The sequence below is a fragment of the Polypterus senegalus genome, chromosome 10 (assembly GCF_016835505.1).
Source record: "Polypterus senegalus isolate Bchr_013 chromosome 10, ASM1683550v1, whole genome shotgun sequence".
NCBI lineage: Eukaryota > Metazoa > Chordata > Cladistia > Polypteriformes > Polypteridae > Polypterus > Polypterus senegalus.
The window spans coordinates 174,691,324-174,718,949 of record NC_053163.1 but is presented as its reverse complement, the minus strand read 5'-3'; the positions used below and the strand labels follow the sequence as shown (position 1 = coordinate 174,718,949).

The 27,626-nt window shown below is 43.0% G+C and overlaps 1 protein-coding gene across 1 annotated transcript; it reads left to right on the top strand.

Moving 5' to 3' along the window:
* serping1 (serpin peptidase inhibitor, clade G (C1 inhibitor), member 1) lies at nucleotides 1-27,626 on the top strand. The gene is made up of 6 exons (XM_039767674.1): nucleotides 1-295; nucleotides 3,359-3,499; nucleotides 6,621-6,824; nucleotides 11,612-11,751; nucleotides 15,582-15,807; nucleotides 27,089-27,626. The coding sequence occupies exons 1-6, from the start codon at nucleotides 214-216 to the stop codon at nucleotides 27,346-27,348; spliced, it is 1,053 nt and encodes a 350-aa protein (XP_039623608.1). The 5' UTR covers nucleotides 1-213; the 3' UTR covers nucleotides 27,349-27,626.

Here is a 27,626-nt window from a genome sequence, read left to right as displayed (position 1 = left end):
AGCTTCACTTGATTTCATCTTTTCACAAATACAGGAGATGGCCAAGACGATGAGGAAGAGGAGGTGGAGAATCCACCCACTGCAAGCCCAAGCCCCCTACCTTACTGTCACCGTTATGATGTTCCTTGGGAGTTTTGTGAATATGGCCCTTCAGACTCGGGAAGGAAAATTCTTTCTGAATCACTTATTGAGTTTGCTTTTTACTTGTACAAGATGAAGGCAGCAGAGAAGCCGGACGCCAACGTGGTATTCTCGCCTTTCAGCATAGCCAGCACCCTGTCACTCCTGCTCTTGGGTAAGTATTGGAGGGAGAAGATGGGGCCGAGCCACGGAATGTGAAGCACTTTCTGTACACTCAGTCCAAATTAGTAGCCAGGTAAAGCAGGCCGTCCATTTATTGTAGAAGAAGGAGAGACGTAACGTTGGACAGTGTTGTGCATGAACTAATTCAAAAGAGGCGCCTTGATTGAACAAGCTCATTTCTCTAAGAATGGTGAACTTTACGTAATGTATTTGCGAGTGAAGAACATGAACGTGAGCTAGTTCAATGTTATGTGACATTCTGGATCTGGTTTTGGTCCAGATTAAACATTTTGCCTTACCCTGTAATGTAGGGGTGGAGCAAAATCCAAATACGGTATTCGGATAAGCACACATTTTTACAAATATTTATTTCATACGAATGTTTTGACATTTATTTGTATTCGGAAAAAATAACGTAAAATTAAATAGGCCCTGTCTGTGTCTGCCTGCTTGTGACTCGAGCACGCGGTGAAGTTCTGCTTTCGCTTTTTAGGAAAACATTCTACTACGCCAGGGCGTTGGACATGTAATATGTGACACGAATTTTGACCGGCAGCGTAATAAGTTAGTTCACCTACACACTGGCTTAGGGTTGCCAGATTAAAAAAATATTAATACAGGGCACTCTTAAAATCTCTCTATATTACTATATATATATAAATTTATACATGCTTCCTACACACCCAGACCAATATATTATGTAAAAGTAGAGACATAAATTAAAAACATAAAGCAAGGATTTTAATGGGTTATGAGGAAAACAAAAGTAAAATCATTTGAAAATGATTTAACTCTTTTAGGGCGGATGTACTAGGGGCCTTCACTCGCCCACCCCCTCCAGCACGCTACACTCCAGCCACTGAACGCACGCTGAGGAGATGCGGTCTGATCAGCTGCTCTCTTTCTGCCACTGCTGCCAAGCTGCGTGTTCTGCTTGTCGCTCTGTTTGTCAATCATTTAAAAACCTGTACAGCAGCTGTCCTTTTGTCTCACTGCCTTGTCTCACAGGACGTTATTAAAGTGTCTTCCGAGAAGATCACGTATCGTCTCCTTCCAAGCCTTCCATTATTTTTTTTATAATAGAGAGACAACAGAGAAATATTATCATTATTTAATACAGGAAGTTAGAAAAAAAGTGGGCCGTGGCAAGTAGTAATAACACCCTTTGTTGACCCTGTATGTTGCAATGCTGATCTAGAACTGCACAGCAACGCGGCTGGAGAGCAAAACGGTAAGAGTGTTGCTGTCCTCAGTCAACCAGAACAACTGAACAAGTTGCAAACAGGCAGCAAACAAAGTTACAACTAAGTCCCATTAGAAGGTAGTAACAATATACAGTGGAACCTCGGGTCATGAACGTTTCAGAACACGTACAAATCGGATTACGATCAAAAACTTTGCCAAACTTTTGCATCTGTTCACGACCACACACTCGGTATACGAACAAGCCAGTTTCCCTTCCGGTTCGTACGCGCCGATGATTTCTGCACGTGTTTAGTCTCTCCCTGTACTGTACATTGTTCTTGGTGCATCACGCAGAGGGACTCTCCCTCAAAACTGTAACCTCCTCTCAACCCAGCTTCCTTCTGTGATATAGCAGGTCCACAGCTCTCATCAAAAAGGCCAGTTTTAATAAATAATCACTGCACTCGCGGCTTAGCGAGGGAGAGTGGTGGTGTGTGGCCGAAGCGGTTCCTGAGGAGTTCGTGATGTGGGTGTTTCTCACCTAAGTGCACAGGTGAGAAGCAGTCCACATCCGTAATTGTTCCCAGGAGTTGCTGATTGCCACGACTTCCACGCCTCATCATAAATAGAAGTGCAAGTCGGCTAAAGGGAAAAAGAAGAGAACAGGAAAGAACAGGAGGTTGCAGGAGAAGACAGAAAGCGTGAGAGAGAGAGAGCGAGAATGAGAGAGGGAGAGCGAGAGAGAGAAAGAGCGAGAGCGTGAGAGAGGGAGAGCGAGAGAGAGCGAGAGAGAGAGAGAGAGAGAGAGAGAGAGAGAGAGAGAGAGAGAAAGAGAGAGAGAGAGAGAGGGAGAGCGAGAGCGAGAGAGAGAGAGAGCGAGAGCGTGAGAGAGGGAGAGCGAGAGAGAGAGAGAGCGAGAGAGAGAGAGAGAGAGAGAGAGCGAGCGTGAGAGAGAGCGAGAGAGAGAGAGAGAGTGCAGGCTTGCGTGCAGCTGAGAGCAAGCGAGCTGCTGAGCAGGGAGCCTGGGTATTTGTCTCAGTGTTATTCAATGATTTTACATTTAGTTTACTATTACACTGTGCATTCTATGGTATAATAAACTATTTTTGCGCTTAAAAATCTTTAAAGAAAATATATTTAGATACAGTTCGTACGGTCTGGAATGGATTAATTATATTTACATACAATCCTATTGAGGAAATTACTTCGGATCATGACCAAATCGGGTTATGACCAGAGTTGTGGAACGAATTATGGTCGTGACCCGAGGTTCCACTGTATTTTTATTACAAAATTTGAAAATGAACTAAATACAGGACATTTGGGTGTCCCTGAAAGGTCAGTACGGGACAGGGGACAAAATTATCAAATATGGGACATGTCCCGTATATAAGGAACATCTGGCAACCCTAAACTGGCTCCATAGTCAACGTTTATGTCACCCAGTTGGAAATAGAGCGGTCATTTATATGTATGCTTACTTGAATGCATTTCATTTCTTTTTTGACCGGGAGGATATTAGCATTTTTGGTTATACATGTACGTGTTTGTTGCTAGGTATAACTCAATAAAGTGTATTTAAATAAAAAAATCTTCATAATTATTGCATGTTATTCAAGAGCACTGTAATAGCCTAATATAAGGCATGCACAATTGAAAAAAGTAAACTTGTCGGTCATTTATTCCCACTCCTTAAAAAATACAAAATGAACTGAACATGAACGAATTCAAAATTGAAATGGTGACCTATGACCGTGACTTGATTCATTTTAATCTGTGTGAACTGAACTTTGAGCGAGTTCTCGTAAGGTGTGACGATGGAATCTTTGCTTTGATTCACCCTGTCCTGCTGGTTGTGCTTTCATTGTAGGAGCAAGAGGCGAGAGCCGTAGAGACCTCGAAAAAGAATTGCGTTATCCAGAGAACTTCAGCTGTATTCACGAGGAGATGAGACACGTTGCTAAGACGTCCCTCAATCTGCTGACCGCTTCCAAGATATTCCACAGGGCAGGTGACTTGTTTTCTTTTCTTTTCTTTTTTTATCGTCATGTTGGGTCCTGTCAGTATGGTGGCCCGTAAATGAGACCACCAGACTGAAGCTTATGTTTGTCTCAGTGCATCATCTAACATCATGAAGACTTTAGGGGTACGGCACCTCCACACGTGCCGACACTAAATCACATACATTAAGGAAAGGAATGATATGAAGTTAAACCGGCCTAAAGGGGAACGCCACTCATAAAGATATGCATGCCAGCCATTATAGGTGGCCAGAAACAATTTAAAACAGCATTAATGTGACAACAACATGTCAGTTTCATGAACTGTTGCCAGTGCTCATTCTTCCACCTGCTTTTTGATTCACTGACTGCCATCTTGAGGACGCCCATATGACGCTTCTGTTAAGGTTTCACAGAACGTTTTCAGACCCTTTTCACTTTTATTCACGTTGCAGCCTTCTGCTAAAATCCATTTAAATTATTTTTGTCCCTCATCAAGCAATGCTTAATATCCCAGAATGATAAAAGCGAAAACAGGATTTTAGAAAATTATATGAATTTTATTACAAATAATAAACTGACATATTACACTGACACAATTATTCGGGACAATTTTTAGTTGAAGCCCCCTCTGGCAGCGATTCCAACCCAGAGTCTTCAGATTTGGGGAATTTTTAGATGGAGCCTGTTGGTGGACGGCTATTTTTCTGATCTCTCCATCGATTCTGAGCTCAGGTGGGAATAAGTCGTGTGGAGCAGATAGATGTGTACACTCATTCATTCTCTTTTCAAACTGGTTTGTTCTATTTCTGGGTCAAAGGGTGCAAGGCGGAAAAAGGCCTGCAATTTGGCGCACTCATCCTCACACTTATTCATACTGGGGAAATTGAAATTTTAGAAATCAAGCTAATGTGTATTTCCTTGGAATGTTGGAAAATGTCAGGGTAATTGGAAAAGAAACCCACACAGTAGAGTTTGATTCCCAGCACTGAGAGGCAACTGCACCGACTACTGGAAGCTGATGTCACCGAACTCCAATTTAAAAATATAGTTGACCCGAGACGTGCGGTGAGGTTCATGGCTGGTGACTCCTTCAGAGTCATGTTTACAAATATATGAACCCAAAAGAGTTGCTTATTCACTATTCAATTGGCCGCATGCACATTGACTACTGGTTATGTTTCATACCGCATCAGCATTCTTTACACACACAGAGGTAAGGCGCATATTTGGCTAAAAAAGAACGTTACATTTATAGCGGCAGGAGAGAGCGGAAAGAGTGCATTTGCTCCTCACCCTCCACGTGTTCTAAATTTGTCATTGCAATTCCACAATTCCTACTCATACAATACAAATGAAAGTACAAAAAATAGATTTCAATTTTGACCTTAATTGAAATACTAGGGGGCTCCACCCCCTGCTCGCTTCGCTCGCCAAACCCCCAAGGTTCGGTTTACCGGATATACAATTTAAAGAGATTGTTATTTTCATGGGAATTGTTACATATGCAATATTTTCACTTTTACTTTAAAACTTTTGTAATAACAATACTGTACTTGTCCTTTATTTCCGGCCCCGGGCGTGGTTAAATCTCTTTCTCGCAGGATGTTTAACACTGTTCGCGTTGTAAATGGAGGGAGGCTGAACGCACGTTAAGGAGAAGCGGTTGGATTATCTGCTGGCTTTCTGCTGCTGCTGCTGGCGAGCTGCATATTATGCTTGTCGCGCTGCACGTCGATCATTTCAAAGCCTGTACAGTAGCTGTCCTTTTGCCACTTTGCATCTCTTCCACTTGCGTTGTTAGCGGGAATGGGGTTTGGCTGAATGCATGCTACGGAGAAGCGGTCGGATCATCTGCTGGCTTGCTGCTGCTGGAGAGCTGCGTGTTCGGCGTGTTGCTTGTCGTCGTTTTAAGAGCTGGGAGCACATGAAGCATGTTTGCCAAAAGCATTCCAACAACTGCTAGGTTAGATGTCCGTGAACTTGTTTTAAATGTTGTCTCACTGCCTTGTCTCGCGTGACGTTAAAGTGTCTCTCATGGGACGTCAAATTGTCTTCCGAGAAGATCATGTCTCGTCTCCCTAGTCTCCCTTACAAGATTTTTTTTTTTATAAAAGAGAGATTTAGTTGTTTTTAAAAGCTTTTCATTTTGATACTTTAATCAACTTTAATGCAGAGTGAGCAAAAGGATAGCAAGAAAAAAAAGAATATTTTATTTAAGGTCAAAATTTAGTTCTTAAATATTGGATTGTTGTTTTTTTTTTCTTAGTCTGATCCCATGTTTTATAAAATTGAAAACCGTTTATGGTCTTACCTTTATTTGTAAATGAAGTCCATGTGCATATCCTTTTCCACGAAAATCTTCACAAGTGAAACAAGTCACTTTCTTGTAAAAGTCCTCCTTATTTTCCTTTAGTTTTAACAATCTTAATCTTTGGTTTTGGAGCAAAAAATAAAAATAAACGGACTGCTGCAGCGCACTTGACTTTCTGATATCGCAAACTTATTGGCACCGAGAGCCTCTGAGTAGAAGAACAGCAGCAACGAGCACTTGTTGGGCTCACATGCACCCCTTTCGGTGCGACACGGTACTGTCTGCCTCACCTTGTGCCTTCTAACTGCGGTTTGATGTCTGATCAGCAAGACTAAATATGTAACACACATTCATTAAAGATATTAGCCAGACTGTGCAAAGTCAGGGTGTACAATAAACGTGTCGGCAAACATTATACTGGCGACATACAGAGAGACAGCGACAGCGACAGGCTCGTGCCAATTGCATGCATGAACCCTGTGTGTGAGGGAGAGCCCAGTACGAGGTGAGGTGAGGCTCGTCGCTGCCACACCTCGCGTTTCTCCCCTGTATTTGAACAGGATATCTGCAAATTCAGCGATTTTGACTATAAAAATGATCAAAATTATTGAAACAAAAATTTATAGCACAGACCAGTGGACAAATTTATTTTATGTTGTCATTATCATTTTTTTTTTTTACTTTTCATGTGGCTGTGCCTCCCCTGACCACACGTCCCTGTAGTTGACTGATACTGATTTGATGTTATGGCCAATGATTGCACTTAGATTTTTCGTCTTTCTTTTAAACGTTTCTCATTTTATTTTTGTCTCGATTAGACATTGAAATGCAACCTTTTTTCATCAATCAATCACAAGAGTTCTACGGAGTTCTGCCTGAGCAACTGACAAATGAGAGTTCAGTGAACACAGAGATGATCAATCAGTGGGTCTCTGAAAAGACGCAGCACAAGATCACCACGTTGGTGGACAATGTGGGTTTAGACACTGATATTATAATACTGAATGCCATCTATTACCAAGGTAAGAATTAAAACTCTGGCTGGAAACACAAAGCACATACAGAAAGTGTATCTGAAAATTGAAAAGGATTTTATTTTTAAATTTGTTATAAGAGTACAAGTCAACATATTATGGCATCTTACATAAACTGATGTTCTTGTGGACCAAGAGTCTGTTTGCTTAGCCGGCTCGCAGTCTAATACTTTAACAACCTCCAAAATCATTTGACATTGCGAACCACTAGGGGCGTTGCAGCACCTCACACCCCAAACACAACAGCACAGACACAGTCTCAGATGCCAATTAAGAGATCTATTGGCACAGATATCTCAGTACACTCCACAGCTCCAGCAGTATGACTCTCCACTTCACTCCACCCCAGTGAACTTTGTCAGACTGCTTACCTGACTCTGAAGCGGAGCAGCTTTCTTTATTCCAGACCTTGGGAGTACTTCCAGTGCTATTACATTTTATCCAAGAAGCATTTCTAGGTCAGAGAGCAGAACCACCCCATGATAGGAGATTCTGCTAATGATACCCAAGGACCCCAACAGGGCTGCCCACCAAAACTCCCATGCATCCCTGCGGGTGTCGAAATGGGATACATCAGCGTTTCTCAACTTTTAAGTATCTGCGACCCGAGTTTTCATAACAGTTTTATTCACGCCCCCCCTAACATTTTTTTGAAATGTAGATGCTGTGAAAGATGCTATATAGCGCCTGACCCGGCACAGACTACACAGAGGCACGTGTACAAAACACACAGGCTTTTTATTTTGGTCTTCAACCGTGGGGCACGTCTTCCCCGTGTCCCACAGGCCAAAACACAGTCCCAAAAGCACATAACCACAATAGCAACAACTCTTCCACCTTGCACCACCACACCTCTCAGGCAATCTCGTCCTCTTCCTCCCGATTCTGGCCCCTTAGTGGTGGAGGTTGGCCCGTTTTATACCCCACCCAGAAGTGTTCCAGGTGCTTGAACACCTGGTCCCAATTGTACCTCCGGGTGGGGCTGATGACTCGTCCAGCCGGGTTCTTGAGTCTCGGCAGCACCCCCTAGCGGCCACCCCATCTACCAACCAGGCTGTGGAGGACTCCATGTCCCATGGAGCCACGCGGGAGAGTGGGAAATGAACATTGGCCAGGGAGGCTGCCACCTAACGTCCCGGGGGATGTATTGAGCTGTCCATGGTGGAACATATGCAGCAGGGGCGTCCTGGCCGGGCATGGGACCCGGCTGTCCATCACAATGCATATTTTATTATACCTACTTAACTTTTATCGACATTTATCTAACTCTATATTTATTGTTCTAGTATCAGAATGTAGTTTAAGTTAAATTGTTTTGGTTTCAACAAATGTTTTTTTCATATTTTTGATTCTTGTTTTCTTTTTTTCATATCTTCGCGCCCCCTTTTTGTTACTTCGCGCCCCCCCTAGGGGGGCCCACCCCACAGGTTGAGAACCACTGGTATAAATGTCACCAGTGTTGAAGCACATGGCCCTGTGATGCAGTCTCCCACCTGCCCATCTATTATAATGGACGTCCAACCAGGAGAGGAATCACAAACCAACCTGGTCAATTTATGCCAATTTATTTAAAGAACACATTTAAAACAACATCAGTAATGCTGTAGCCAAAGTGCTTTACATTAAAACATACAATAAAAATAACATAAAATAGATAGAAAATACAGTGAAACACTATACAACCAGCAGTAAATTGAAACAAATATGGAGGGAAGCATCAGTATCCCCGATGGTCTCGGAAAACGGGAGAATAGAAATGCGTCTTCAGTCTGTAGTTTTAAACAGTTCAATTGAAGGAGACTCCTTAATGTAATGAGGTAAGGAATCCCACAGACGAGGTGCAGTGGCTGTCCCACTTAGTTTTGCACTTCGTGTGAGGGACCACAAGAGACCACCGACCGGCAGATCTAAGCCCTCTGGATGGCTGGTGTATAATGCACAATTGAGATAAACAGCCGGCAGCAAACCCATGGAATGATTTAAAAAGCCGGCAGCAAAATTTTAAAATCAGTTCCAAAGCTAACTGGCAGCCAGTCCAAAGAGGCTAGCATTGGAGATACAGAGGTAGAGTTTTTAGCTCCAACCAAAAACTTGAGCAGCAGCATTCTGAACCAACTGCAGGCTGCATGTCAGGGATTTGCTGACCCCAGAATACAACGAGTTGCAGCAATCAAGCAGAGAAAAAAATTAAAATAAAAGCATGAGTAGCTGTCTCACGGTGTGTAGGAGATAAAAAGGGCTTAACCCTGGCTAAAAGAAGAAGTTGGACAAAGGAACTCGTCTACCGAATGAATCTGTTTCTCAAAAGAGAGGATACTGAACAAACATAACCCCACGATTCTGAACTTAAGGTTTACTAAAGCTCAGGGAAGAGCCAAGGAGTTCAAAAGCCATTTGAGCTTTGGCTGCAGGACCAACAATCAACAATCAACCATTTTATTTTAAGGTAGAGAAAATTGTCAACCATTCAGGATCTTAGTTCTTCAATTGTGCAATCAATTCATTGCAGAATTACACTTCTTCTTCTTCTTCATCATCTTCTTTTTCTTCTTCTTCCTTAGCTATTGTTTAGTAATTGTGCAACCAACTCACTGCAGAATTGCACTTCTTCTTCTTCTTCTGGCTGCTCCCATTACAGGTTGCCACAGCAGATCATCCTTTTCCATAACTTCATGTCGTCTCCATCTTACTCTGTCTCACCCACCACCTGCATGTCTTCTATCACCACATCCATAGACCTTCTCTTAGGCCTTCTGCTTTTCCTCTTGACTGCCAACATTCAAATTTCTGACCCTCAGTTCCACTCTCTTTACCTTCCCCCTCTCCTCTTTCCTCCGGACACATCTCTCCCCCCTCTTCTTCTCCTTCTTCGGTCAACAGTAGCCCAATTTCCGCCAGCACCCTGTTGGCGGTCGTTGATAACCTGGGACTCGACCGATCTGGTATGAAAATCTGTATTGCTGTCTGCATGTTGATCTGCCCTTCCTGATGTAACCCTCCTCATTGCAGAATTACACAAAGGAATAAAAATATACATGTCATCAGCATAAGAGTGAAAGGAAACATTAAAGTTCCTTAAAAACAGTTCCTAGAGGATGACAAAATACAGTGATCCCTCGCTATATCGCGCTTCAACTTTCACGGCTTCACTCCATCATGGATTTTAAATGTAAGCATATCTAAATATATATCACGGATTTTTTGCTGGTTTGTGGATTTCTGCAGACAATGGGTCTTTTAATTTATGGTACATGCTTCCTCAGTTTGTTTGCCCAGTTGATTTGATACAAGGGATGCTATTGGCGGATGGCTTAGAAGCTACCCAATCAGAGCACGTATTACGTATTAAATAAAACTCCTCAATGATATACGATGTGCTTCCCATGCGGTGCTTGATTGTTTGCTTTTCTCTGTCTCTCTCACTCTCTCTGCCTGACGGAGGGGTTGTGAGCAGAGGGGCTGTTTTCACAGAGACTGTTGGCCTAGAGGATACGGATGCTTCTCTAAGAAATGGCGCTTTATCGCTGTGCTTCGGCATACTTAAAAGCCCAAAAGCACGTATTGATTTTTTGATTGTTTGCTCTTCTCTCTCTCTCTCTCTGACATTCTCTGCTCCTGACACGCATTCTTTGAAGAGGAAGATATGTTTGCATTCTTTTAATTGTGAGAAAGAACTGTCATCTCTGTCTTGTCATGGAGCACAGTTTAAACTTTTGACTAAAGGGTGTTATTTCATGTCTAGAGGGCTCTAATAATGTTAACAGTGTGGGAGAGTTTATAAGGGCTTAAAATATATAAAAATAACCATACAAACATATGGTTTCTACTTCGCGGATTTTCACCTATTGCGGGGGGTTCTGGAATGCAACCCCCGCGATCGAGGAGGGATTACTGTATATAAAATAAAATATATATAAAATAAAATAAGATGCAAAATGGATCCCTGAGAAACACCAAATTTAACATGAGCAGCAGACGAGGAAGAGGGATTGAAAGTCACTAAAAAGTGTCTACCAGTATGAGATGACCTGAACCAGTTAAGAGCAGCCCCTTTAAGGAAGATCTCAGGGTCAATAGTGTTGAAAGCTTTAGAAAGGTCTAGGAGGACGAGGGCTGCCGCCCCACCTGAGTCGGTAATGAGGGAGATGTCGTTAAATACTTTCAGGATGGCCGTCTCAACACCATGATAATGACGAAAGCCAGATTGGCTGATCTCCAATAAATTATCGGAGTTAAGGTGCCTCATCCTTCTATTAAAAAGGCCTCCCCGTCAGCTAAGGAACCATCCACCCTGGCCGTGATGCCAGCCAACCGATGTGGTCTATCACAACATGCATAAGTGTGCCTTGTGAGGAGGTGTTGTCCTGCACCTGATGTCAGTGGTGGATTGAGGTATGACCAGACTTATTTATTAAGATGATATTGTTACACCCTTTGCTCCTTTCTGTACGGTCTATTTATTTTTATTCAGTTTTGTTTCTTGTGATGGTTGAGTGTAATGAGGTAAGTGCTGGACTGTGACACTGCTGTAATGAGAAGTGACTTATTGAAAGGTCTCCTTGTTCCTGCCTGCCAATGTCATGGTTACTCTTTCCTTGCCTTATACTTGCCACCTAGAAAATGGAATAGAAATCTTTAGCACTAAGATAGGTGAGATAAACGTCACTGTGTCATCCTCTCATCTGAGCTCCAGTCACCAGTCAACTCCTTTTTTGTCACGTCGAAGCTTCTAAACCGATGCTCTTATTAACTGTAGTCATATTTTCTGTGCGCAGGGACATGGCTAACGCAGTTTGATCCTGAAAACACAACAATGGACTCCTTCAGGTCTCCAGATAAGACTGTTCAAGTGCAGATGATGAAGAGTGAAAATTACAAGCTGTTTATAAAAAACGACTTCCACCTAAAAGCCAAGGTAGTGTTTTTTGCTTTTCCTCTTCCGGTTCATCTCTCTTTTGAGCTTCTCTTTCAGACCAGCAATTTCAGAAATCCCAGTCTAGGTTTGACTTTGTGTTGCTCATGAATTCTGAAGGAGGCACATTACCTGCATTGTAAGGAAGCATCGGTTACGGCACTACGGTCATGTGGCAACATTACCCGAGGGTGATCCAGCTTGCATTGTTGAGGACCAGGCCAAGGGGACATCCCCCTGGCTGCGGTAGATAGAGGGTCATTTTCCGAGGGTGAGACTGGACTGTGTGTCTTCCTGCTGCTAACCAGGACCCTGAGCTGTTTTGTCGTGTGGTGGGTGTGGCAATGTGCTGTACCAGTGCATGCCCCCCAACCTCACCTGACATGACCTAACCAGTCTAAGCAGTGAACCTGCAGCCAGAGACTTGAACTGGTCTGGAGTCCTGGGCACTGGTTCAGTCTAAGACAGGAGAACATTCATCACCAGATAACGGACCTTTCTTTTGTCTTTTGTGACCAAATTATAGTGAGAAGTCAAGCAGAATGACACCTTTTATTGGCTAACTAAAAAGATTACAATATGGAAGCTTTTGAGGTCCCTTCTTCAGGCAAAATGTAATGAAGAAGGGGCCTGAGCTTGCATATTGTAATCTTTTTAGTGTCGATATAAGGCGTCATTCTGCTTGATATTTCACTCCATCCATAATGGCTGACACGGTACAACACCCTAGTACTAGTGACCAAATTATAAAATTTATATACAGTCCAATGCCAAAAAAAGACAATTACAACTGTTTAAAGGTGAAAGATAAAACAAACACCCCCTCCCTTTAGGGACCACTTGTTGCCTGTTTGCACCTCACATGTTCTCCCCGTGTTGGTATCGACTTTTCTTTGGGTGCTCTGGTTTTCACCCACACTTCTCAATGTGCCCTTTTACATGCACACATGTAACCGGTTAGGGCAGAACCCTGGGTTTCTTAAAAATCCGCATTTACATACCCAAGTAATCTCCTGGAGTTCTCCGTTGTCAGAACACTCTGACATTATTAAACTGTGCAAAAAGAGTTAAACGTCATCATCGGCGACCGTGAATCCAAAAATAAGCATGACGCCAGTGATCAATGTCTAATGTTTAGTCAAACTTATAGGTTTCTATTACCGGATTGCATGCATCAACCTCTTTCTTCTTGGCAGTGCGATTGAGCATCACAAAGGATGTGCTACGTGTGCTTCTCGCTTTACACAAAGTGCTGCAAGAATTAGAATAACCCAGGTACTTTTACTTCAATAATATAATTATCGCATTATATTACTTGTTACATTTAAAAGTAATCAGACTATGTGACAAATGTTACATTTAACGTGTTACCCTACAGCTCTCGAAACATTGAATGTTCAGCTCATCAGCAGGAATTGAACAATTTCCGAAATACTGAAGCAGCCAGAAGAAAGAATAACGTGACTGCCTGAACATTTGTGCCAGGAAATTTATTTTTGTGGATGCTTCCGCCATTGTGTCTGCTGAAAGCGCGTGCCAAGCAAATACATGTGCAGGCTGACAGAGTGCAACGGAGGAGCGCAGACTACAAAAATCCTCAGGTCTGCTTGACGGCTTCGTACGATCCGTCAGCTTCACATCTACCCTTTGGCGTCTCTAGCTGCCATTGTACACGTCCTACTAAATTGTGAAAGCATTGACAGAATTCATTTGCAGGCTTCGTTTGCAATGCACTTGTAACCGTTGATCGCTGGAGTTTACTAAAGTGAAATTTTTTTTTTTGTTGAATTGCATTTTAAAATATTCTAGTAGGACATTAAACAGACCTACAGCTACTTTGACCGGAAAAGTGAGAAATGACAGTCGCCAATATTTGACAGAAATGATTTTTCATAAATAGAATTTGATTGCTAGTGGAGTTCCCAGAAATTGGTGTTCCATCCGTACAAATGATAAGGTACATAGAATTAAACAACCCAATATATATTGCATAACACCATCGCAACATTATATACAGTAAACACATTTACAGTGTCCTCCATGATGTTTGGGACAAAGACATTTCCTTCTTGATTTTCCCCCTCTGCTCCACAGTTTAAAATGACAAATAAAACAATTCAGACATCATGATTAAAGTGCACATTGCAGACTTTCATTTAAGAGGATTTGCAGACATTTTGGTCACACAACACTTTTTCTGTGTGGTTTCCCCCATTTCTAGGCACTATAATGTTTGGGCCAATTGACATCACAGATGTCTGTGATTCCTCAGGTGGGTTTCATGGCTTCATAAGATATCTCAGCTTGTGTCTACCCTTTGCAGTCTCTAGTTGCCGGTTGTTCAACATGAGGACAAGAGCTGTGCCAATGAAAATCAAAGAAGCCATTATGAGGCTGAAAAACAAGAATCAAACCATTGGAGACATCAGGAAAACCTTAGGCTGGCCGAAATCAACTGTCAGGAATATCATGAAGAAGAAAGAACACACTGGTGGGCTTAGTAGGCCAAGGTAGACCTCCATTGCTGATGACAGAAGAAGCCTCACTGTGTGAAAGAAAAAGCCCCCAATGCCTGTCTGACAGATCAGAAACAGTCGTCTAAGGGTTCTGATGTGTGTGTGTGTCAGAGACGACTATCAGCAGAAGACTTCATGAACAGAAACACAGAGGACACACTGCAAGATGGAGACCTCACAAACAGGATGGCCAGCTTACAATTTGTGACAAAGGACTTCAAAGAGCCTGCAGAATTCTGGGAAAAGGTCTTGTGGACAGAAGAGACAAAGGTGAACCTCATCAGAGTGATGACAAGAGCAAAGTGTGGAGACAAAAAGGAACTGCCCAAGGGCCAAAGCAGACCACCTCATCTGTTAAACTTGATGGTGCTGGGGATGTTATGGCTTGCTCATGTATGGCTGTCACAGGTCCTGGCACACTTCTCTTCATTGATGATGGAACTGCTGATGGCAACAGCACAATGAATTCTGAGGGGTGTAGAAACATCTAATCTGCTCAAGTCCTGTCAATGCCTCCAAACGTATTGGACGGCACTTCATCCTACAACAAGATGATGAGCTAAACACACTGCTGAGGCAACACAGGAGTCTATCAAAGATAGAAAATGGAAAATTCTTGAATGGCCAAGCCAGTCACCCACTTTAAATCCAATTGAGCAGGCCTTGCATATGCTGAAGAGAAAACGTGACGTGACAAGCCCCCCTTAAAACAAGCAGGAGCTGAAGATGGCTGCATTAGAGGCTTAGCAGAACATCACAAGGCAAGACCCTCAGCACCTGGAGATGTCCTAAATATGACAATGATTTTAATAGACCTGCCATTGCTGTGTCCAAACATTATGGTGCCCTGAAATGGTGTAGAAAAAGTGATGTGTGACTGAAATGTATGCAAATCTCCTTAAATGAAAGTCTGAAATGAGCACTTTAATCTCATCTGAATTGTTCAATTTGTAAATTTAAACTGTGGAGCAGAGGGGGAAATCAAGGAAAAATGTGTATTTTCCCAAAATGGAGGCCACTGTAGCTCTGACCTGAGATTCCTTCATTTTGATCTAATTAGCCAGAGGTGGACCTCAAGTGTGACATCTGTGTGGCCTTTTGGAGTACCTTGAAAATGTTATCTGATGGGTCACTGCAGCTTTTTATATACAACCTGATAATCCTTTTAAATGCCATAATGTTTTGTTTAATCCATCTTATTTCTAAAACTATAATCTTTTTCAAATCAATGACTTTAAACTGCGTGTTTTTATACTTACCATGTGCGGCTCCAATGCTCCACTGATTAATCGTTTCTTTGCTTTTTTTTCCCAACAGGTTGCTAAGTTCCAGCTGTCTGGGAGGACAAGCTTGCTGGTCTTGTTGCCTTTTGATTCCACACCAAATTCACTCGTGGACCTCGAATCGAAGCTGGAACTTGATACATTCCTTAAGCTGATGAGGGATCTTAACGCAGCAGAACTTACGGACGCCATGGTGGCTCTGCCCAAAATAATTCTTGACACCAAAACTGACTTAACGTGGCTACTCGGGGACATGATGAGTAAGCAAACCACTAAACTAAGTGATTTGGTGCAGCCTTTTAAACTCGGCCTCATGTGTGTCAGTTTTCTGCTTACTTTGATTGAAGTGGCTATAACTTCATCAAACCTCACTCAATATGCATGTTCCATACCTCAAACTAAAGGGCAGACATTCCCCTCCCAGAATTTGTACAGCTTCTTCTTCTTCTTTCAGCTGCTCCCGTTATGGGTTGCCACAGCGGATCATCTTTTTCCATTTCTTCCTGTCCTCTACATCTTGTTCTGTCTCACTCATCACCTGCATGTCCTTCTCTCTTCACATCCACAAACCTTCTCTTAGGCCTTCCTCTTTTTCTCTTTCCTGTAAGCTCCATCCTTGCACCCTTCTCCTAATATACTCAGCATCTCTCCTCTGCACATGTCCAAACCAACACAATCTCGCCTCTCTGACTTTGTCTCCCAACCGTCTAACTTGAGCAGACCCTCTAATGTCCTCATTTCTAATCCTATCCATCCTCGTCACACCCAATGCAAATCTTAGCATCTTTAACTCTGCTACCTCCAGCTCTGTCTCCTGCTTTCTGGTTAGTGCCACCGTCTCCAACCCATATAACATAGCTGGTCTCACTACCGTCCTGTAGACCTTCCCTTTTACTCTTGCGGATATCTGTCTGTCACAAATCACTCCTGACACTCTTCTCCAGCCATTCCGCCCTGCCTGCACTCTCTTTTCCACCTCTATTCCACAATCCCCGTTACTCTGTACTGTTGATCCTAAGTATTTAATCTCATCCACCTTCGCCAACTCTACTCCCTGCATCCTCACCACTCCACAGACGTCCCTCTCATTCACACACATGTTCTGTTGTGGTGGTCCTACTGACTTTCATTCCTCTCCTCTCTAGACCAGATCTCCACCTCTACATGGTTTCCTCAACCTGCTCCCTACTATCGCTACAGATCACAATGTCATCAGCAAACATCATAGACCACCGGGACTCCTGTCTAATCTCGTCTGTCAACCTGTCCATCACCATTACAAATAAGAAAGGGCTCAGAGATGATCCCCGATGTAATCCCGCCTCCAACTTGAATGCATCCGTCACTCCTACCACAGACCTCACCACTGTCACACTTCCCTTGTTCATATCCTGTACAACTCTTACATACTTCTTTGCCACTCCCGACTTCCTCATACAATACCACAACTCCTCTCGATGCCCCCTGTCATATGCTTTCTCCAGGTCCACAAAAACATAATACAACTCCTTCCGGCCTTCTCTATACTTCTCCATCAACATCCTCAGAGCAAACATCTGTGTTGTACAAATTCAGAATAAGTTGCAAAATTCAATAACATTTTTACCACAAAAAGTACTTGGAATGTTATCCTTATTTCCACAGGTGTTGGATTAGGCTAACAAACACAATGAAAGTGTCAGTGAAGGTGTCAGGAACTTAGAGAAGAAAACAAATTGTTGTGAATTATCTGCAGGTTTTCTTGTTTTACTGGTTTGAAGCAGTACAAAAACAGGACTGTTTTTCTCTGCTTTTACTGTTTTCAGATAAGAATCTGTCACATAAATATCCATTAATGATGACCCCTGGCCTATGTATCACTGTGAAAGGGAGTTCCTACTCAGTCAGAGCATATCTGGTCCATAAAGAAATGATGCTGTGTTATCCCTATTTATTGCATTATGCTTCAGAATAAAAATATTCTGAAACATAGAAAGTGGTGTCACAAGAAAAACAAATAGACATCATAAAGGTTTGGGGCAGCCACCCCCATAATCTGCCTTGGCTGCAAAAAGGTATTTAAAAATGGTGAGTTGTTTACAAGACTGAGTACAAAACAGAACTACGGTATTGAATCAAGATGGTGACTTTAAAGGTCAGTGTAGGAAGTGATGTCATCGGGGGCGGAAGCGGACGTGACATCATCAGAGGTAGGGAAAGGAAGTAATGTCATCGAAGGCTTCCAAACCAGAAGTGATGTTATCAAATGCACTGGAACCCTGTGGGATTTCATGAGAATGATGGTAGTGAGACCAGCTATGTGATATGGGTTGGAGACGGTGGAACTGACCAGAAAGCAGGAGACAGAGCTGGAGGTCGCAGAGTTAAAGATGTTAAGATTTGCATTGGGTGTGACGAGAATGGACAGGATTAGAAATGAGGACATTAGAGGGTCAGCTCAGGTTGGACATTTGGGATACAAAGTCAGAGAGGTGAGATTACATTGTTTTGTACATGTGCAGGGGAGAAATGTTGGGAGAAGGATGCTAAGGATAGAGCTGAAAATAAAGAGGAAGGCCTAAGAGAAGGTTTATGGATGTGCTGAGAGAGGACGTGCAGGTGATGGGTGTGACAGAGCAAGATGTAGAGGACAGAAAGATATGGAAAAAGATGATCCGCTGTGGCAACCCCTAATGGGAGCAGCCGAAAGAAGAAGAAGAAAAAGAGGTCTGCTAGGATTCGAGAAAGACAGTTATTGCACCCCGTCACCCACTGGTCAGACGTGGAATTGCCATTATTCAGGCCCTTTAGTTGACTCCTACTCGCACGCATGTGACAGTGGAATGTGGTATTGTCTGAAAGATGAAACACCCCTCTCCTTTAGCAGAGTAAGTATTAAATAAAAATACTTACTAGGGTAATATCATACGAGAAAATGAGTGTGTCGAGCGAGAGCGTCCGATGCAAATCGTCAGTTTGCTTAAGGTGTTTGACAAACATTGCAACATACATTTGCCTTTTTTCTTTTTTTTTGATTTTGCAATTTATTCATTTTCATTTTTCAACAGTTTGGCACCCTTTCCCATTGTTCACCTGAGGCAAGTGCCTCATTTGCCTCACCCTTGCCCTGATGTCATATGACATTCTCACTGCAAAATACTGTATTTTAATTATAGCAAGGATGAAATCATTTTATGCAGGCTTATTTTTTTCTTTTATTTTTCATTATTGTTTGGTCTCGCCGGCAGATCCAAAACAACAAGGCTGTTTTACAAGGCGTTAAGAAAGAGGGTCTTTCCCAGCAGTTGTTCATTGTGTTTGCACTGAATTAAATTGTTTCGTCAAATGTCAATATGTTGCCCCAAGAGCCTACGCCAGCAAATAATCGTTCAGTTGATTCATGAAATATGGAATCTTTGTAGGATGGCAGTCATTTTTTTTAATTGATAAAGTAAACTCCCACCTCGGTGTATAAATATCCCTAAATGTCCACAGTCCAGTGGCTCACCTTTCCCTACATTAAGACATATCTCTGATACTACGTGCCTCCTCGCTAACCACTAGAAACTCAACCGTTTACCATGACACCACCCAGACAATGCCATTCAGTATGTATTAGCTTTAAATTAAAATGTTGTGACAGCTTTCTATGTCATGTGATGACAAGCAGGGCATTTACATACACAATGGCAATGATGTTTTCATACGCCACATTCTCTTATCAACTGGCCCCACTTAATTCAGTTTTAGTGCCACATTTTGGCAATGCCACACAAAGTGTAGGATCCAACCCTACATTTGGTGCCAATTTGATTATTTCCTTAAATTCAATTCACATTTCTTTTACATTTACCATTTCATCTAGTGTCTTCTGCCACAAACCACTTCAGTAAGAATATAATGCAAAGGGATTTTTGAAAGACCACATCTGAGTTTAGATTAGATGAGATTAGATCAACTTTATTAATTACAAAGGAGAATTCAGATGCATACAGCAGAAGAAACATAATAAAACAAGGATACAGACTCACAGGACAGATAATACAGGCAATGAATGAATGAATGAATTAATAGATGCATATTGAGCCAGCCCGGGGTTTTGTTTCCTGCCTTGCACCATGTGCTGGCTGGGAATGGCTCCAGCAGACACCCGTGACCCTGCGTTAGGATACAGCGGGTTGGATAATGACTGACTGACTGACTGACTGTATATGGAGCAGATATTTCAAAATAAACTTGGACAGGACATTGACTCATTGTAGGTCACCCTCACGCACATACCTACACTCAGAACAGTCCAATGTGGAGTAGATTAGATTAAATTAAATTAGATTAGATTAGAATAGATTAGATTAGATCAATTTAATTAATCCAATGGGGAAACTCAGATGCATGCAGCAGTAAAAACATAAAAAACAAGAATACGGACTGAGAAGACAAATAATGCAATCATTCAAAAAAATAAGCTTAACAAGTACACTGGGCTGCGGTGGGCTGGCGCCCGGCCCGGGGTTTGTTTCCTGCCTTGTGTCCTGTGTTGGCTGGGATTGGCTCCAAAAGACCCCCATGACCCTGTAGTTAGGATATAGCAGGTTGGATAATGGATGGGTGGAAGTACTTTGGGTAAAAGCATTCAAATGCCTGATAAAGACCCCCCAGAGGCACTTCTTGGCACACCGTGGTTGAATAAGCCTATAGCTAAAAGAGCTGCAAGAGCACCTACACTCAGCACAGGCCAACTTAGATTGGACCAGATCAACTTTATTAATCCCATGTGGAAATTCGGATGCATACAGCAGCAGAAACATGGCTCACATAATAGATACTACAGCCAATCAATCAATCAATCAATCAATCGAGAAGTAAATAAATTAAAAAAATACAAGTAAGCTTAATGAGTACATCTGGTGGAAGCATTGAATCGCCTGATAGCAGTGGTCCGAAAAGCCCCCCAGAGGTGCTTCTTAGCACATTGTGGTGAAATGTCCCTGTAGCTGAAAGTGTTCCAAGAGAGCGCCTCCTGCAGGGGATGGAGGGGATTTTTCTTGGTGGCATCCAATTTTGTCCTCATCCTCAGCTTCCAGTGTGTCCAGGGTTCACAGGCTTTCCTGTGTGAACGCTGGCCCCAGCACAGACAGACGGACGACATATTTTTCACCACACACTGTTTATTATATACACTATATACAAAGTCACGTGCACTCACACCCCAGTGCCTTCAGCACCGAATCCCCCAAAGTCCAGGGCCCACAGTCACTGTGCCTTTCCTCTGGCCGCCTCCTGTCCTCTCTCCAGCTCCGTCTTCTGCCTCCCGACTTCCAACAATGACTGGAGGGAGGCGGCCCCTTATATAATGCTCCCGGATGAGCCCCAGGTGTTCCCAGTATCCGCTCCTTGGCCACGCCCCAGCGTGGCGGAAGTGTCGGCTGTCCTCCTGGCAGCTCTCTGGGCACCACATAAAGTCTTCCCCGGCACTTCCTGGTGTGGCGGAAGTGCCGGGCTCCCGGGATAATTAGGCCCTGGGGCGCCGCCTGGCGGTGGCCACGGGTCCCTACAGGGCTGGGCTTCCATGCCCTGTACCCGAGGCCCCCTGCCTAACCAGGACGGACGCCCCCACTCGGTCTGGAGGAGGCTATCGCCCTCCTCTGGTCCTCCAAGGCGTCCCGGCCGGGCTCCAGCCCCGGCCGGCGACCACACGGGATAAACCGGCATCGGGGCGCCGCCTGGCGGTGACCACGGGCCCCTACAGGGTAGGGCTTCCATGCCCTCGACCCGTGGTTCCCAATAGAACCAGGACGGACGCCCCCTCGCGGTCTGGAGGAGGCACAAGCCCTCCTCTCATCCTCCTGGGCGTCCCGGCCGGGCTCCCGCCCCGGCCGGGGACCACACCTGATAAGTTTGTTCAGGCATTGTGCTTCTTTTGAGCTCAAGTTGCTTCCACAGGAGACCACAGCACCTCACTGGCTACTACAGACTTCTAGAACATTTCCAGCAGCTTGCTACACACATTAAAAGACCTAAATCACCCCAGGAGGTCCAGTCTGCTCTGACCCTTCTTGTAAAGCACCACTGTGTTGTCAGACGAGTCCAGTTTACTTACCTCGGCAGTGACATTCAGGTCTCTGGTGACTCTTCCTAAGAAGTCAGTAGATGGATTGGGAAAGCTTGAAGGGTCTTGAGGTCACTGGAAAGGGGTGTGTTGTGCTCCCAATATCTTTGCAAAAGGACGAAGGTCCAAGCCTGGTGCTTCCTGTCTTGCTATATGGTTGCGAGACATGGACCCTATCCAGTGATCCGAAATGAAGACTGGACTCCTTTGGTACTGTGTCTCTCCGGAAAATCCTTGGGTACCGTTGGTTTGACTTTGTGTCGAATGAGCGGTTGCTCACGGAGTCCCGAATGAGGCACATGACCTGCATTGTGAGGGAGCGTAAGTTACAGCACTACAACCATGTGGTGCGATTTCCCAAGGGTGATCCGGCTCACAGGATCCTCATTGTTGAGGACTTGAGGGGTTGGACCAGGCCAAGGGGATGCCCACGTAACACGTGGCTGCAGCAGATAGATGGTCATCTCCAGAGGGTGGTACTGGGCCACGTATCTCTCTGGTGGGTTGCCAACCAAGATCCCAAGATGTTTTGTTGTGTGGTGGGTGTTGTACCAGTGCATGCGCCCCAACCTGACCTGACCTGACCTGATCGAGACAGTAAGTTTAAAACGAGTACATCAAGAACATGAGGACACAGATAGAAGCCTGTTAAGGGCAGATTTCACACAAATATTAGAACGTTTTCTTCACACAAAGAACCATAAACACATGGAACAAATTGTCAAGTAGTGTAATGGACAGTAGAACATAAGGGACTTTCAAATCTCGACTTGATGTTATTGTGGACAACGTAGATGAACACAATGCAGAAGCTCACTGGGCTGCATGGCCTGCTCTCATCAAAGCTTTCCTAAAGTGGTTAGTCCTGCTGCCTGATAGCTCCAGTTGCCATTTACCGTGTGCGGTTTAAACATTCTCTCAAAGTTCACAATTCGTCTGAGTATCTTGGGCCCCTCACACTCCCCCCAATAACATCCAGGTCAGCTTTACTAGTGACTCTAAATCTATGGTGGACTGGCATTTCATCCAGGTTTGGTTTGGCCTTGTGCTAGAGTACTACTGGGATAAACTCGGTCTGCACATCGCTAGATTAAAAAAAAAAAATCAGGAATGGTCTCCCCTAGACTTTCTCGTATACTTAGATATGGTGATGGATATTTGAGGAGTAAACTGTAAGACAATGATTATATTTTTATATTAGTAGGGGGCTCTGCCCCCTGCTCGCTTCGCTATGTGTTTGGTTTACCAGATACACAATTTAAGGAGATTTTTACTTTCATGGGAATTGTTACATATGCATTATTTTCACTTTTACTTTAAAAAGTTTTATAAAAACAATACTTGTTGTATATTTCCGGCCCTGGGCCTGGTTACATCTCTTTCTCGCAGGACGTATAACGCCGCTTGCGTTGTGAAGGGGGGTGGCTGAACGCACGCTAAGGAGATGCCCTCAGATCATCTATCTTTTTGCTGCTGGTGAGCTGCCTGTTCTGCTTGTCACATGTCATTGTGTTAAGAGCTGGGAGCACATGATGCGTGTCTTCCAAAAGCAATTCAACAACTTCTAGGTTAGATGTTTTAAATGATGGCTCACTGCCTTGTCTCGCGTGATGTTGTAAAAACAATATTTGTCCTTTATTTCTGGCTCTGGGCTTGGTTAAATCTCTTTCTTGCAGGACGTATAACGCTGCTCGCGTTGTGAAGGAGGGGCAGCTGCTGTCACGCTGCCCATCGATCATTTTAAAGCCTTTACAGCCGCTGTCCTTTTTGCCACTTCATGTCTCAGCTGCTCGTGTTGTAAGGGGGTGTTAGGGTGGCTGAACGCACGCAAGGAGAAGTGGTCGGATCATCTGTGTGTTTGGCTTGTCACTTGTCATTGTTTTAAGAGCTGGGAGCAAGTTGAAGTGTCTCTCGTGGGACTTCAAATTGTCTTCTGAGAAGATCACGTCTCGTCTCCCTAGTCTGCCTCCCCGAGATTTTTTTTTATAATAGAGAGATGTACGTTAAATAACTATCAACAACAAACCAAATCAAATGAATAATAAATTGAACAATTATTTTAAAAGTAAAGTTGAATAAATCAGACTCTGCAGGTCTATGAATAAAAAAGTACCATGTCCGGTTAGTGGAAATAGCCCAGAAGTTGGTAGAAATCTATGTTTTGTACCTAATACTTGTATGCAGAATTTGGTTGGCTTAAGTGAAAGTGTACTCAAGTTATTGTGTTTACATACACACACAGACAGACACAGGGACATAATTCCAAAAACGGTTATTTTCGGACTCAGGGAGGTCTAAAATGTCGAGATTCATCAAAATCTCGAAATCAAATTTTTGGACGATTACAATGCTTTCCGTACGAGAAAGTAAATCGGACTCAGAGAGGTATAAAATGTCAAGATTCGTCAAAACCTCGAGGTCGATTATTTGGACGATAACAATACTTTCCCTCTACTTTGTATACATGAAAGTAAAAAAAAACAACTGGTTAGAAGGTTTCAATTTTACGAAAGGTAGGGGTCTTGCTTCACCTCCCAGAAGTCACTAGAGGGAGCTCAAGGAAAGGGTTTGATGAAGAGGTGTGGAAGGTCTGGAGAGGATTTTAACATCTTGTAAAGGCATGCGTAACAACGGCCATGATGAACACAATAGGAATTAAACACCTGAGCCATGTTTGTCTCCATAAAAATGCTTTTGCTTAACTCATAACCATCTCACAGGTATTCACAGAAAAGAAATGTTATAAAGATAACGAAAAGGATGATGCATTTCATCTGACGCAATCACAGAGTTCATATTCCTCATGGAGACCTACAGTGATCAGAAATTAATTATAGGTAGACCACACTCTCACAAAGGTGTTCGATTAGATTCAGATCGAGCGACTGGGAAGGCCACTGTGGAAAAAGTTGTACAAAAGTTGTAACCCATAGGAAAAATGTACCGCTCAAAGGTGAATCTTTGATGGCCCAAGAGACTTCACAGAGATTCTCATTTATGTTATCTTCTACTGTCTACCACACTACTTGGTCACTTATTCTGCGTGTCTATTCAGTGAGCACAACTAGAAGTACACCGATGAGTTCTTAACTGGGTTGTGTGGTTCCTCGTAGAATCTTTGCCTTACAAATCACCATTTCATTCTGAGAAGGTTACTTTGTATATTAAGTTGTTTTTCTTTAGATCATCAATCAATCTGTAGTTGCGACATAGAAGCTCTCCGTTTTGTCAAAATGAATCAATCTTTGTTATATGATCACTGAGGAAATTCTTAAGACATCCATACTAACGCAGAGTTGGGCCTCCTTCATGGCATGGATTCCACAAGATGCCGGAAACATTCCTTCAGTATTGTGGTCCATATTGACATGATTGTGTCATGCTGAGTGTCAGCTGCACATTCATCCCTTGTTCTAACAGAATCCCTTGGTTTGAATATCAGTGCAGACCCTGCCAAAGTGAAGTTTGCACATTCTCCTGGAATCATGAAGGATTGTCTTCAACTACAGCGGTTTGCCTCCAACATCTCAACAGCGTTGAGATCCATTAGTGCAGGTGTCTCCTGTGATTTTCGGTTACGCTCTGCTTAGACTTCTTACTAGTCCAGAAGGATCGTTTGTAACATGGCCTCCTTGTGGATTGGTCTCCCTCCAACTGGATGAATAGCACAACAGAGAAATGCTCCTAAGCCTCCGCCATGTCTCCACTGGTTTCCTCATTGTATTAAATGAATAATCCCAACTAATTAAAATAATAGGAATGGAGCAAAACTGGAAAGACAAGAGAGGTTGCTGATCCTTCTCTTGTGCACGCTGAATGGTCTGTTATTGTCTTACATCTAACCTGCAGTGCGTTATGAGTAGATCCGCATATTTAACCATATTTGTGCAACTCTGGATTCATAAATAAGCATTGTAAAGCTGACATTTCAACTTCCTTTTTTTTCTTCAATTTTATTAATTTTATTGTAATCATTCCATATAAATAGATCAATTTTTACAAAAAAATAGGATTGAAAACAAATCGATCCCTACCCTGAGAAAGAGAGCATGGCCAACGGAGTAAAACTTAAAGCTTGTAAACATACCTACATTGATGAGTCTAATAGGGCAATAGAGATGAATGGAGAGAGAAATGTGGAGAGAATTACTTCCTCGGTGCTTTAAGAGCTTATTCTAAAATATTATTGATCAGATCCTGCCAGGTTTTGAAAAAGTTCTGTACAGATCCTCTAAGTGAGAATTAGATTTTTTCCAATTTCAAATAATATAAAACTTCGGTTTCCCACTGACTTAAAAGAGGAGAGTTAGGATTCTTCCAGTTTAGCAAACTAAGTCTGCGTGCCAATAGTGTAGTGAAGGCAATCACAGTTTATTTGTCCTTCTCCGCTTTAATCCCATCTGGAAGAACCCCAAACATGGCTGTTAGTGGGTTAGGAGGGATTGGGACACTAAGGCTGTCTGAAAGGCACTTAAAAACTTTGGTCTAAAATAATGTTAGTTTGTTGCAGGCCCAAAACATGTGACCCAGTGAGGCTGGAGCTCGATTGCAGCGTTCACAGGTTGGATCTCGCCCTGGAAACATTTTGGACAGTTTTAAGCGAGACAGATGTGCTCGATATATAATTTTGAGTTGTATAATTGTATGTTTTGAGCATATGGAGCTCGAGTGAATTCTCTGCATTGCTACCTTCCACTCCTTTTCTGATATATTGATTAAGAGATCTTTTTCTCGTTGTCCTCTTGGATCTTTGAAAGGGAGGGACTGTAAAATAATTTTCTATATTGCAGAAATGGTGTCTAAGTCCTCGAAATTGAGCAATATTTTTTCCCAGCATGGATGAGGGTGCGAGATGAGGGAAATCGGGCAGGTTCTGTTTAACAAAGTTCCTAATTTGAAGATAGAGAAAGAAATGTGTAGCTGGAAAGTCAAATTTGGAATGTAATTGTTCATAGGATGCAAAGACGTTGTCTATATAAAGATCTCTAAGCAATTTAATCCCAAATCTGTTCCAGATATTAAAAACTACATGTTTGCGAGGGTTGAAAGAGGTGGTTCTCTTGCAGAGGTGCCACAGATAGAAGCTTCTCCATCTTAAAATGCTTTCTACATTGGTTTAATGTTCTGAGTGAGTGAAGCCCAATTGAGTTATCAGTATATTGCCAATAAATTGCATTTTTTGGGGCACAGAGCAGGGAATATAACCAAATACTGCAGGATTTTACTTCTATTGCGGACCAAGCCTGTCTGTATATGTTCATCTATCTGTGTCCAGGTTTTTATAGCTTATGTGTTCACTGCCCAGTAAGGAAACTGAAAGTTAGGTAGAGCCATGCCACCTTCTGCCTTAGGTCTTTGTAGGGTCGCTCTTTGGATACGTGGATGTTTTGAGTTCCAAATAAATTAGGCCATGACATTTCAACTTCTGATGCTATCTTTTCTCTGCTCCCCAGATTTCATGCATAGCTACAAATCTCCCAATTTGTGTGGAATGACTCCGCAGAACCCGCTCCTCATCTCAGACTCTCAACATCGAGCAGTCATTGAGCTCAGCGAAAGCGGCGTGGAGGCCGCGGCGGCGACGTCCGTGTCTGTTGCACGCACCATCAACGTGTTTGAAGCCAACCACCCATTTATTTTTATCCTCTGGGACGAGAAGAATGAAGTGCCACTCATCATGGGTCAAGTTGTTGACCCTACTTCAACTTCATAAGAGATGTAATTCATGAGTTCTTATTGTTGGTGTCTGCTCTCAAAAACCTTAACCTGTATGGTCAGTTACCACTGTAGGCCAATCAGTTTTATAAGACTGCTTCTGAGTTTTGTGATCTTCTTTTTTACTAATTACAATATTGCTCTAATTTTACGTGCATTTTAATTTTTTACATTACTCACCACAAGCGTTGCTTCTTTCTGGTCTTTAACGACCTTCAGTTGTGCTCCTGTAAGGCTCTTGATTGCATAGACAATAAACAATCACAATCTGTCTAA

Bases quoted from the DNA above. Each gene is read 5' to 3' on its own strand.
- serping1 (XM_039767674.1), top strand. From the start codon at position 214: ATGAAGGCAGCAGAGAAGCCGGACGCCAACGTGGTATTCTCGCCTTTC. The intron at 11,752-15,581 runs GTAGTGTTTTTT...TTTTCCCAACAG, and splicing joins ACTTCCACCTAAAAGCCAAG to GTTGCTAAGTTCCAGCTGTC. The intron at 15,808-27,088 runs GTAAGCAAACCA...TCTGCTCCCCAG, and splicing joins GCTACTCGGGGACATGATGA to ATTTCATGCATAGCTACAAA.